This window comes from Aquarana catesbeiana, linkage group LG08 (genome assembly GCF_042186555.1).
Source record: "Aquarana catesbeiana isolate 2022-GZ linkage group LG08, ASM4218655v1, whole genome shotgun sequence".
Classification (NCBI taxonomy): Eukaryota; Metazoa; Chordata; class Amphibia; order Anura; family Ranidae; genus Aquarana; species Aquarana catesbeiana.
Genome location: NC_133331.1, coordinates 289,285,667 through 289,299,659, shown reverse-complemented (window position 1 = coordinate 289,299,659; position 13,993 = coordinate 289,285,667). Strand labels below are relative to the sequence as shown.

General features: G+C 44.1%; 1 protein-coding gene across 1 annotated transcript; it reads right to left on the bottom strand.

Annotated features, from left to right (window-relative positions):
* Positions 1-1,899: 1,899 nt before the first annotated feature.
* Positions 1,900-9,812, bottom strand: LOC141104700 (uncharacterized). Its single transcript, XM_073594378.1, has 8 exons — positions 9,729-9,812; positions 6,287-6,401; positions 5,806-5,940; positions 5,596-5,719; positions 5,382-5,479; positions 5,083-5,292; positions 4,792-4,927; positions 1,900-4,346 (listed from the first exon to the last, which is right to left on the bottom strand). Exons 2-8 carry the CDS (start codon positions 6,380-6,382, stop codon positions 3,274-3,276), a joined length of 1,872 nt encoding a protein of 623 aa, XP_073450479.1. The 5' UTR covers positions 6,383-6,401; positions 9,729-9,812; the 3' UTR covers positions 1,900-3,273.
* Between the last annotated feature and the right edge of the window lie 4,181 nt (positions 9,813-13,993).

Sequence of the window (13,993 nt, the reverse complement as noted above, 5' to 3'; positions counted from 1 at the left end):
GGATAGAATATATATATATATATATATATATATATATATATATATATATATTACTGCCTAGTCTATGTTATGAGTTTACTTATATCGGGGACTTATGCACATTTTACCTCTATCATTTTCAATACCGTGAGAATCAGTTGGTGACCTGAGTGTCTATGCCAAGGAGTACACCACTCCTTGAAGGGTGGAGAAATCTCTTTAGTGTTTGGGGGACTCCTGAGATGTGAGTTATTCACGGTCACGGTAATGCCGCATACACACGGTCGGAATTTCTGACAGAAAAAGTCAGATGGGAGCTTTTGGTTGGATAATCCGACCATGTGTATGCCCCATCGGACTTTTTCTGTTGGCATTTCCGACGGACTTAGATAGAGAACATGCTGTAAATTTTTCCGTTGGAAATGCCGACGGAGCTTGTCCCGTTGGCAAGTCCGACCGTGTGTACGCGGCATAAGGGGTCAGGCTCAGAGACCAATAGCTATCGCAGTAGTGAGGCTCCCACCGACCAGCTGGATAAGTACGCAAGTAAGTCACCCTAGTCGACGACATGGGGCTCACCTGAGTTACGGGGTCTAAGCACTAACTGGTCTTCACCAGAGCTCCTGATGGTGGAGATGGGTTTTGCTGCATGTTAGTACCAGGTCATGGTCCTCAGGATCACCCCACCAGGAGGTGAGCAAGCCGGGGTCCAGTAGCAGATATAGCAGGTTGGGATCAAGCAGAAGTGTATTCAGTAAACAAGCCAAAGTTTGGTAACAAGTGGTTGCAGGTTGGGATCAAGCGGAAGTATAGTCGAGATACAAGCCAAAGGTCAGTAACGAGTGGTGGTGGAGATAAGGACAGCTGCAGGTATGCAGATAGGCAAGATATCAGCTGGAGGGAGCACAATAATCTGGTAAAAAGGAGGTGCAGAGACATGGCTGAAATCAGGAAGTTCATGGGGGGGAGCAAAGAGTTCAAAGTTCCTCTCAATAATACCAAAAATTGGGCTCCATTTTTCAAAATTTTCCCACTGACGTCAGGACCTTTTCTACACCCAGTGGCCACAGTCTGACCCCCCTCTAAAGTCTGAAGGACAGTAAACTAGCCCTTTGTTTAGAAAGTTTGGAGACCTCTGGTCTATACAATGTACAGGCAAACAAACAAAAAAAAAAACATACACTTTTCTATTTTGACCAGTGATAGTTTTGTAGACAATTGTGCAAATTAAAAAAAATGTATTTGTCCATAGTTTATTAACACTAAAATTATATTTCTGATACAATGAAAAGGTAAAGTTATTAACAATTAAAAAAAAATGTATTAATGCAATGCTACAGAATAAAAAAAAAAAATACATATAAAGAAAAAAAAATATTAGGACTGTAGAAAAAGGGGTTAAATAAATACAAATTTTATTTAAAAATAAAAATAGTTATTTTTTTCTTCCTTGTGAGTTTGCTTCAACTGGCTTTATGTACAGCAAAGTCCTTGTATCCAAAATAAAAAAGCGTGCATACATTGTAACAATGTTACCATTACGTTGTATTTATGAATGATGCCTTCAAAGAGTGTTTACAGGCATTCTTTACAAGGGAGTCGTTTACACCATATTACAAGCCGATGACGGTCGTAAAGGACCAGATACAGCCAGCATTAAGGAAGACGTCGCTGAGGCTCCATGGAGAGCTACATGCTGACCGATCCACATACCGCAGCTAGTAAACAAGGCCAAAAAGTAGGTCACCAGCTCACCAAGGTTCTCCAGAATAGGTCCAAAGCTTTATTCAGTGATCACATCATGGTTTACGATAGCGAAATTTCGTAGCCTTACAGGACCCGAAAACGGCACTATTGTAACCACGATGTGATTGCTGAATAAAGCTTTGGACCCGTTCTAGAGATCCTTGGTGTCCCGGTGACATTCTTTCGACCTTGAAAGTCTTCAGTTTCCATCTGGGTTGGTTGCTGCAGCGCCCATTTAAATTTACAGCCAATTTAAGGAGCATGTTTGTTGGGAAAATTGTGCGTGCACCTAGTAAACAGTCACACCTCCAAATACATTAGGTGGACCTTATAAAGGCTCTTCCATCCCTTTGTTCGGCATGCTGGCACCTAGTAAGCAGTCACACCTCCAAATGCATTAGGTGAACCTTAATAAGGCTCTTCCATACCTTCGTTCAGCAGTGGTGACCTTTCTAATTGTCACGGGCTGGGCTCAGCCCTTCTTTCTCTGAGCTGGCCGCTCAGCTGTCGGCTAATTGCCAGCTCCCATCTCTCTCCACAGTTACTCAGCTGTTGATGATATCCTGCTCGTCAGTCCTGCCTACTTAAGCCGTCCCGTCCAGAGGAGCTCTGCCTTCGCCTTGGTCAACATCACAGAAACTATCTCCTGCGGTCCTGTTCAAGACTTGCTTTGCTGACATCCCTTCTGGCTCCAGATCCTGCTTGCTGTTTCTCTACGTTGATCCCGGACTTCTGGCTTGGCTGACTATCCGTTCTGGTTACTGAACTTTGGCTATGTTTTGACTACGTTTGTTCTTTTCACTTTTATTATTAAACAAGTGTGATGTAACTGTACTTCTGTCTCGGTCTGATTTCATGGTTTCTGACACTAAGGAGCTTATCGCATGGGCTATGATTTAGTGAGAGAGTATCACTGCTCCAGGTGGGTCATATCAAGGTAAAAGGCATCTCCTTTAGTCTAGAAGTCCAAGTGCTGGCAAAGCTATGGCAGTTAGACATCAAAGAAATTCTGGACAGCCGCACTCCGAAAATATTTGCCTTTATTCAATAAGGTGTCATCCAAAATACAGGTCACAGCAAAGTGGAACAAAGCTTACGCGTTTCGCACTACAAGGAGTGCTTAGTCATAGTGGGTTATGACTTGGCTTAGGAGAAACGGGATTGGGTTTTCATGGTCACAAGGGTTTGTCTCACTCAGTCTACTTAAAATGTTTATTATTCAAATATAACAGATAAAAGGCAACGCGTTTCTGGAGAAACGCCTCCTCCTTCCCTATGATGGGGCTTCTTAAATGCTGCAAGATCTTTTCGCAATTGCAGACTGACGGCATGCTAAAAAGAACCAACAACCCATATCGTAAGTCTCTTTGCTGTTCTCATTACATCACTATTCCAGCCCTGAGGAAGAGCGAGGCATTTCCTCCGAAACGCGTTGCTCTTATCTGGTATCTTTGACCAATAAATAGATTTTCGTTGCCTAACAATTCCCACACTGTACGAATTCTCACCCGTATGTACAGAGATGGGACTTAAAAGGAAAAAAAATTCTCACTTGGGTAAGGAATGTGGCTTCTTCCCTGCGTGAGAGCTTTCATGTTTCACAAGTTGTTGTTTGTGTTTATAACACTTCCCGCACTCGGAGCAGGAATATGGCTTCTCTTCAGTGTGAGACCTCAGATGCACAGTGAGTTGGGAATTACGCGCAAAACATTTCCCGCACTCCGGACAGGAATACGGCTTCTCCCCTGTGTGCAACCTCTGATGCAAAGAGAGGTAAGATTTTTTCACGAAACTTTTCCCGCACTCGGAGCAGGAATGCGGCTTTTCCCCCATGTGAGACCTCAGATGATCGGAGAGATGACTTTTGCGTGAAAAACGTTTCCCGCACTCGGAGCAGAAATACGGCCTCTCCCCTGTATGAGACCTCTGATGATTAGCCAGATGAGACGTACATGTAAAGTTTTTCCCGCACTCAGGGCAGGAATATAACCTATCCCCTGTGTGAGACATCTGATGCTTGTCAAGATCTGATTTTAATGCAAAACGTTTCCCGCACTCCAAGCAGGAGTATGGCTTTTCCGTCGTATGAGACCTCTGATGCACAGAGAGATTAGATTTATGTAAGAAACGTTTCTCGCACTTAGGACAGGAATATTGCTTTCCCCCTGTGTGCGACATCTGATGTTCATCGAGTTCAGACTTCAGCGAAAAACATTTCCCGCACTCAGGACAGGAAAACGGCTTCGCGCCCGGGTGGGATTTCTGGTGCGTGAGCAGGTCCGACTTATAAAGAAAATATTTCCCGCACTCGGGACAGGAATGAAGCTTTTCCCCCGTGTGCAACCTCTGATGTACATTGAGATGATATTGCCATTGAAAAGATTCCCCGCACTCCGTGCAGGAAAATTTCTTCTTCCCCTGAATTCCGGCACCATCCCTCACAGTACGAGGTTGCTCAGAGTCAGAGGGATTCCATGGTCTATCCACACTGTGAAGTCCACCATCCATAGTGGAGCTCATTGTCTTTTCTCCTCCACAATCTCCTGTGATGTCCTCATCTTCTATTTTACAACCGGGAGATAAAGTGAGACGATCCTTTGAGGGTTTCTCCATGGCGTGTCCTGGAAAAATATAAAAACATCATCAATAGATATGAGAGGGTTAGTTCACTTCCATCAAGATTCCATCTGGATCAGGTAGATATGAGTGAGCAGATGTTCTCTGTGGTTGACCTTGACCCAACCAGCTGGACATCTTACAACGCCGATATACGTCCTTACTTCGAAGAGGGATATCGTTGTTATGGCAGCAGCTAGCTGCCATAACCCCAGTATCCTCTTGATCAGCTGGCGGTCCGCTTTCAGATAAAAAGTGGTCTCTGTGGCGGATTCGAGAGGGTTAGTTCACTTCCATCAACATTCCATCTGGATCAGGTAGATATGAGTGAGCAGATGTTCTCCGTGGACACTATATGTTGGCTGATATCTCTCACCTTTATACCCTACTCTGGACCAATCAGTGTTCAGTAACAGAGCAAAGATAAGAGAAGAATATATTATGGGTCACCTGTGCTGATCTCTGTAGGAGTGTCCTCCTCTATGAATGTCCTCATCATTGCAGCCTCCTCCATACATTTCTGATCATCCCTCACATACGTCTCTTCTACTTGACCCTCAACTTTCATGTTGATCAGATCTTCACCCTAAACCAACAGAATGGCAGAAAATAACATCTGTAACATAGCAGTATTTATGATGTGAGATCACATAGAAAATATCATCTTGTAGAGTCCACACATCATCTCCACATGTCAGAGTGTTCAATCACTTTATGTTCCCGACCCTCAACTCCACCTACCTGATGATGGTGAGGGATGGTGTAACCTTCCTGTGTGGAGTCCCAGGAATACAGAGGACGGGGACATCTCTCTGGTGGGTTCTTGGTATTAGGTAGTTCCAGCATCCATCCATCCTGTTGTCCATCAGAGAGCTCCTTCATCACATCATACTCATTATACTCCTTTTTTATTTCTTCTTTAACATTGTTAAACTCACTCAGGTTTCCACTCTGAATATATAATAAAAATGACATCAATTGTAACAATGCAGATAATGTACAGATCCTAATGATACTATCAGTGATTGTTCCTCATCTACCTGATGATGGTGAGGGATGGTGTGAACTTCCTGTGTGGAATCCCGGGAATACAGAAGACGGGGACATCTCTCTGGTGGGTTCCCATTACTGGATCCATCTGTAGGAAACACACACACTGACTGAATACATTGTTTCTATGTGTTTATCAGATGATGGGGGATCTAGGTGGACCCTCCGTACTGCTCTCTCCTTTACAATAAAGTCTCCTCTTACCCGGTGATGTGAGAGGCGGCTGATTCTCCATCATGATGTCCTTGTAGAGATCCTTGTGTCCTTCTAAATACTCCCACTCCTCCATGGAGAAATAGACAGTGACATCCTGACACCTTATAGGAACCTGACACACACAATGATACAGTCACCATCCAGACACACCCCTTGTCTGTTACTGGATGATGTCCCAGAATTCCCGGCACCGCTCACCTCTCCTGTCAGCAGCTCCATCATCTTCTGGATGACTTCTAGAATCTTCTGCATGTTGTGTCTCTCAGGTTTTAGGGAGTCACATGGAGGCACTGTGATGGTCATATGATCACCTGACTTCACAAGAGGAAATCTCTGTATTGAGGAACCAATAGGAATATCATGTTAGAATCCCAGAATCCTCCTCACCTCTCCGGTCAGGTCTGTGTTTTATTAATAGAGATAAGAGTGATGTCATGTGACCTCCCAGAATCCTCCTCACCTCTCCGGTCAGGTCTGTGTTTTATTAATAGAGATAAGAGTGATGTCATGTGACCTCCCAGAATCCTCCTCACCTCTCCGGTCAGGTCTGTGTTTTATAAATAGAGATAAGAGTAATGTCATGTGACCTCCCAGAATCCTCCTCATATCTCCGGTCAGGTCTGTGTTTTATTAATAGAGATAAGAGTGATGTCATGTGACCTCCCAGAATCCTCCTCACCTCTCCGGTCAGCAGGTAGATGATCTCCAGGGTGAGGTTTAGTATCCTCTCAGTCATGTGACTCCAGTCCTCCTCCATCCTCATTGATGTGGTCATGTGATCTATGCTGGTTCCTCTGTAGATGGATAGTGGAGAAATATCTAGACTGTATGGTTGTAGAACATTAGGATGAGGATATATGGGGGTTATTATGAGGGTTGGTGTTACGCTCTGTACTGTTGCACAGATTTGGAAACACATTTAGTCTGCACTGCTCGGTGTTTGCTCTTTTCTTTCTTGGGCTCGGGAAATCAGTATCCCTTTGTCTGTTTTGTTTCTGAAATGGTCATTTTCACTTTGTTGTGATCGCTACATGGCTGTGGGGGGGTCATCGGAGAGTCAGTGTGCATCATAGGATGCGCTGACTCCAAGTGGAGGGGGAGCTGTGATGGGAAATGTTTGGGGCTCATGTTCAAACCAATTCTAGTGGTGTCTCAATCTTTATCTTCAAAGGCTGGACAATATGGAAAGGTTCCTTCTTATATCTTCCCACTCATCCATCGCTCACCACATCTCCATATGTGGAGAGACAGCTGAAGCTTTCTTCCTCCAGGCTCTACACCTGGGGTTAGGAAACCCGTTGATCGTGAACTGCCTGTCTATCGCAGAAAACCAATAGGTAGATCAGGAACAGGGCTGTGCCAATTCCCCTACGGCTTCCCCCAGTCTCCTCCGCTTTTCTTTTTCTAGCAGAGCAGAGTGAGAGGCAAAACAGTGCTGGGTGGAGGGCGGGAGCACCCGAACTGCTTTAGTTACTTTTGCAAAGGTAACCAGCAGGTGATTGGTTGCCAGACGGTATTAGCAACCGATCGTCAGCTTGTTACAATGAAAAAAAAACATGAAAAGTCAACTCTGGCAGCTCCCACCCTCCGTCCAACACTGTGCTGCCTTTCACTCTGCTCTTATGTACAGCCGATGTAAGGTAGGAAAGAGCTACCCACACGCTGCTTTGTGTTGTGAAGGGGCGAATGTCTCTGCTTGTGGGGGACAGAGAACACTTATTTGGAGGGAGGGGCATGGGAAACTACAGGGGGGTCAGAGAAAACAGCTATGCGGGGCAGAGGACACTACGGGGGGGGGGGGTGCGGTGGACACTGCTATGGGGGGCAGAGGACACTATTGTGGTACTGGTGGTGGGGGGTGGCAGAGGACACTTCTATGGGGGGAGGGAGGCCAAAGGGCACTACAGTGGATGGAGAGGGTAGAAGGCACTGTTTTTGGGAGGGGGGGGGCACTGGACACTACTATGGGGAGGCAGAGGACACTTCTATGGGGGTAGAGGACACTATTGTGTGTATGTGTGTGTGGGGGTGGGGGCAGAGTACATTACCAGGGGGGGGGATACTACTGTGGGGGCGGGAATGATTTGAAGTGGAGCACTACTATGACAAACTATCTGGGTCTTCATGTTGTCTTTTTATTTTGGGCTTCATTTATTTTTATTTATTTTAAAAGGGTGACGAGGCTGTAAGTGTACCCCCTCTGACCCCTGCCCATCTTTGATTTCCTTCATGTTGTCCAGGTAGATCTCAACCTCTGAAAGGTTGCCTGCCCCTGCTCTACACTTATGTCTCAAGCAGCCAACACCCTCAGGGGTTCCTCTGCTTCCTTCCTTCTTTAGGCCCAAAGCCTATGAGAGACTGACCTCCAACATGATATCCTCAGAGGACAAAACCCAAAAGGAAAGAGCAGGAGAAAAACAGGAAATGTCTCAGATATTTAATAGTTCTCCTAGCATGCAAGGGCAAGGTCCCCAGGGCCCACTGATTGGCTATGCTGGAGCAAATTTTAACAACATGTGGCAAAAAAAAAAAAAAAAAAACACTCTTAGATGCTTTAGGTGCTTAGATGATCACTCTAGGAGGTACAGTTAGGCTGGCTACACCCTACAGAATTCTTTAAAAATGCTAAGAAGAACTTAGGCCTACAAGGATATAACAGATAGTAGGAGGAAACTATGTGCCAGTGTCAATGGTCAGTTGGAGGAAAAACGTCTGGGCTTTGATGTAAGCATAACAACGGCTTGGCATTGGTGGTCAGCAGTTGGAAAACACGCCTTGGCATCAGAGTCAGAATAAAAAAACTCTGGCATCCGTGGTCGGAAAAACGTCTCAACGTTAGTTTTCGGAATAGCTCGGAGATGTGCCCAGTAGGTGGCGAGAGAGCCCATAAACAGTCTGAGGCCTGCTTAACAAGGGGCAGTGTTCCTGGGTCCAGTCCTGCAGGAGGAGACTCACAAGTTCAAATCTAAGGACCAAGTTGGGTCTGGAGAAGCTCAGTGGAGGGAGCCAGGAGGGAGTTGGGGGGAAAAAGACCTGCTGTCCTATGGTGGTATCAGTCTACATCTCCCTCACTAGGAAGAGCCTGGTGGATATCGGCAGGAGACAACTGATGATCCTGTGGTTACTGTATGTGAGTAAGTGACCCCAGTGCTGAAGAAGTAGTGACTATGTGTAGCTTTTAACTCTGGAGGTCACCATCAGCATGGAGATCACGTGGGACATTCCTTCTATTGTACAGTGCAGCCAGAAGTGGGGAGTCCTCAAGTTGTTCAGTTCTACAGATTATCGGAGTATCCCATGCTCCCTATCCCTATCCAAGTTCATTGTTCCCAATAAAAAACAAAAATAAACCCATAAACTGTCCTTTGGAGACAGTGGAAGAGTGCAGGAAATGCTATGTGCCTGACTGCATCTGCGCTAATAGGACTAAGTTCACCAGCGGCTTTTACGGGGGGTGAACTACAAAAGCATCATATGATCACAAACAGAAAATGGGGATAGATTTCCTCACTGTCCTATATGGACATTGGACTCAAGGTTCTGGAACAAGGGTTCAAATCCAGGGACAGTCCTGCAGAAACTGGGACGGTTGCTGAGTATTCGAATGGTGGAAGGGGAGATTGCGTCTTCTAATCTGGAAGGTAAAGTTAGACTTTGGGCTTAAAGTGTACATAAACCCCAACAACGAACTTCTCTTATTTTCTCCATTTCGGTCTATTAAATATCAACACAAGGGTGACCAAGACAGATCGCGGCGGAGGATCTCCATTCCAGCGATAAATACTTGGCAGATATTCTAGTCCTCCAACCAATAGTAGAAAGAAAAAAAATTGGGGTTTAGATACACTTCAAATCACCCGCACCCTCCAATAAAATGTTGTATAAGTAATTAGTATACAAGGATACATTTAACAGATATTTGTTGCAGAACCGACATCTCCAAAATGAAGAGCAAACAACATCCCGACCATCAAGTGGTCAATAAACATTTATATCATATATATGAGGAAGGCGATCTGGTGCTTAATCTAAATAAAAAATTCAACCACCGAGTGTTCACCTTTCAAGCCCCAAGAGTTTCGCCTTATCTTTTGGTTTAAATATATAGACAGTTGTATTACCTGCCAGTTCCAGCAATGTCTCCTCTCTACTTCCTCCCGACTCACCCGGAACTTCCTGTCTGTGCCTTACATCACTTTCTATTCATATCTGACATCACTTCCTGTCTGTACTCAACATCACTTCCTGTCTTTCATAGATACTTCCTGTCTGGGTTGAAGTGAGATCACCACCTTGTGGAGGTCAGAGGAACAGCAAGCCTTTGAGAAGCATCTCGTAGTGTGAACATGGCCTTGTGCTGTGTGTGTATGTACTGTATATCCTTATAGATGGGGTCATCTCCACTCCCACCAAGGGGGATAGAAATATATTACTGCCTAGTCCAGCCTTTCTCAGCCAGGGTTCCTCCAAAGGTTTCTAGGAGTTGCTTAAAGGGTTAGTTCATCTTTCCAGAAAAAATGTAGAGGTGAACCAACGCCATACACCTTCCCCACCTCCCCAGCCCACACTGTACTTACTCTGGCGAAGCTGAGCTTTAAGTGCCCTCAAAGCTGCTCCATTGAGTCACTCTGGTCTGTCCCAGAAGCACTGCACAGAGAAAAGGGAGAAGAGCTGGGATTTTCAAAGTCCTGAACTGCTGGAGCAGCTTTGGGGTCACTTACAGCTCGGCATCACGGATGGTAAGTACAGCAGGGACTAGGTGGTCTGGAGGGTGTACGGTGTTAGTCCACCTTTACATTTTTTCTGTAAAGGGAAACTAACACTTTAAGCAATGGACATCAATGATCCGTAGGGGGGAAGACTTCCTACCGATGACAATGTAAGAATGTCCTTCTACCACCGACTACTCATATAAGGGGTTCTACTCCCACTGATTACCAATATAGGAAGGTCCTTCTCCCCTGATTACTAATATAAGAGGACCCTTCTCCCACTTACTATTAATGTAAGAGGGTCCTTCCACCACTGATTACTAATATAAGGGAGTCCTTCTCCAAGTGACCAACGATTAATATAAGGGGGTCCTTCTCTTAAAACCACCAATATAAGATGGTCCATCTCCCACTAATCACTGATATAAAGAGGTTGTTCTCCCATTGATTACAAATATAGGGGATCCTTCTCCCACCAAAAATTGTTTAATTCTATATAGTATGGAGGCTAGAATAAAATGGATGATAGGTTTTTCTTTACTTGTACAGTTACAGCATATTTCTGAGTTGTGAAAAGCTTTGTCTCTAGACACCCACACAGTACAGGAAGTTCTGCAAACGGAATAGTTATTGCAAGGATATGAGAAACCGCAGATACAGTTTTATGACCTGATAAACAGATAAAATATGTAAATGAAGAAACTACAAAGTTACAGGAGGCTCTGAAGGGAAAGAAGTGCTTTTGCAAAAAAGATTTTGTGTTTTAAGATGTTTTTAAGAGTTAATTTTAGTAAGAGGATATATTTTTTGTGACGTAGTTGCAATTATATGTACACAAAACCTATAGTCGGATCACTTGACTTCCCGACATTGAGTTTTACGCCGGCATGGAAATAAAGAATCTATTTTTCTAAGAAGTGAGGTAAAGAAAGTGGCGCCTTCTAAGCGTAGTATATTAAAAATGTAATGGATTCAAATGTACCCTCCCGCTGAACTTTAATCTGGAAGTGACGACATCGCAGCAGGACGTTCCGGTGTTCACGGATCCCTTCCCCTGGATACTGAAGGCATTGGACTCCACTGCGTTCGCTACCGAGGGCGGCTTCTCGGTACACACCGGTCCCAGCCCTGCATCCTCTGGATAAGTGCGGATGACACCCATTATACATGCCTGTCTCTCTCATCTGTTTGTGAGTGTATTTGCTATTTTTTTTACATTAAATCCATTAAATTTTTAATATACTACGCTTAGAAGGCGCCGCTTTCTTTACCTCACTTCGTTTCAGATCAACTTCTATCTGCAAGCAGGCAGCCTTCCTTCCTACTAGTTTTTACTGCTTTTATGGACATTTCCAAATGGGCTTTATTTAAATAATTTATGTGCTGGTTTATCAGCTGCATCCTCACCCAGAGTGCGCTCAATCCACCTCACTTTGTTTGTATTTTTCTAAGAAGTCTGTGTCCGATCTTGTTGTTCCTGGTTTTCACAAGAGGGGGTCCTTCTCCCACTCACCATTAATAATAGGGGGTCCTTCTCCCACTGACCACTAAAATAAAGGGTCCTTCTCCTACTGACCATTAATATAAGTCGGTCCTTCTCCCACTGACCACTAATATAAGTGGGTCCTTCTCCCACTGACCATTAATATATAAGAGGGTCCTTCTACCACTGATTACTGATATAAGGGAGGCCTCAAGTGACCAACCATTAATATAAGGGGGTCCTTCTCTCACTAACCACTAATAAAGGAAGGTCCTTCTCCCACTGACCATTATTATAAGGGGAAAAACAAAGAGATGATGTCAGCTACAGACGAAACGTACGTCGGGAGGTTGACGTTCTGACGTCATCGCTTTTCACTTGAACGGGCGCTCGCTCCTTTTAACTGCTAAATTGTAAGTTTTCTACTTTTTACCAATACATTTGTCTTAACAGAGTTACACTATGGACATCTTTTCTTTGCTCCTATGTCTGTGATTTGGGCACAGTACCCTCCCATACATGCTCGCGGCCACACCACAAAGGGATGCTCTAATGCTGGTTGGATATCTGGATTTAAGGTCCTAAACGTGCCCGGGTTGCCTGCCATCTGCCACGCTGCATTGAGGGATGTTCCAATACCTATTGTCCATCTGGCCTCTGGTTTATATATGAGCTTGGTGAAGCTTGCTATCTGGTAAGCGTGCATTTTAGGTGGTGGAGGATCACTGCGAGGGGTGTTGTTTCCATTTTCTACCTTCCACACTGATCCCTATGAAGAGCTATCTGGGGACTCTTCCCATCTCCCCCAGAAGTTTTTTTTCTGTGTGTCTGGTTTATGGACTTTGCTACTTATTTAATATCACTAACTTTTTTGGTTTTGGCACTATTGATTTATATGCACCTGATACTAGTTAGTTAATATTTGAAATTTTGTGTCATATATTTTTTGTTTATGACCTTATGTATACGCCTATATTCATATTTGGTGTTTCTCACATTCAACTTAATACACATCATTGGGGGTATAGCACAGTTTTTTTCTTTGTTTTTCTCTATTGTTGTGTATATCGCACATTCGAACTGCAGCTTTTTAAGGGTTTTTTAAGCGCGGTGTTTTTTTGTTTTTATTTTTTTTATAAGGGGTCTCTCTCCCACTGATCACTGATATAAAGGGGTTTTTCTCCCACTGATTACAAATATAGAGGTTCCTTCTCCCACTGACCATTCATATAAGGGGGTCTTTTTACTACTGATTACTAATATAAAAGGGGTCCTTTTCCCACTGACCATTATTATAAAGGGGTCTTTTGCCAACTGACCACTAATATAAGGGGGTCCTTCTCCCACTGACAATATAAGGTGGTCCTTCTTCCACTGACCATTATTATAAGGGGGTCCTCCTTCCACTGACCATTAATATAAGGGGGTCCTTTTATCACTGACCAATAATATAAGAGGGTCCTTCTCCCATTGTAAAGGACCACCACTGTTAAAGTTAACCCTAGTATACGGGGGCCCTTCTCCCTTTGATCACCAAAGTAAGGAACCACAACCCTGACCACTAACATAAGGAGGTCCTCTGCCATTGGTCACTAATGTAAGGGACCACTACACTGACCACTGATATAACGGGGTCATTCTCCAATTGGTCACCAATGTAAGGGACACCCCACTGACCACTAATAAAGGGGGATTCTTCTCCCATTAGTCATTATTGTAAGGAAATAGGAAATTGGGAGGAATTCCTCAATGAGAGACCCTCATTTGGTAGACCATATAGGTCTGGTACCTTATCCTAATCAATGATATACAAAATATGGATCCTAACAAACTAAATGCAAGGACTATAACGGTACCCAATTTTGTAAAAGGTATCAAAAAATATTTATTGTATAATAAAAATTGCACATGTATACATATCAAAAAACATACAAAGCACATAAAAGCTGCACATAAAACACAACCAAAACCATCTAGTACTCCTTGAATACAGGTTCTTGGTGGCTCCCCTATGGTGGAGCACGGTGGGTTTCTGTAATTGACGCAAACTGCGTTTCGCAGGAGATAACCCGCTTCTTCAGGAAAAGTTTTAGCAAGAACTGACAGCTGACTGAGTTTAGCAGCAGTTATCAGCAGTTGAAGTTAGAAGCTTTTTTGAAGATAACCTCCTGAGACCCTCCCAAATGTCCAT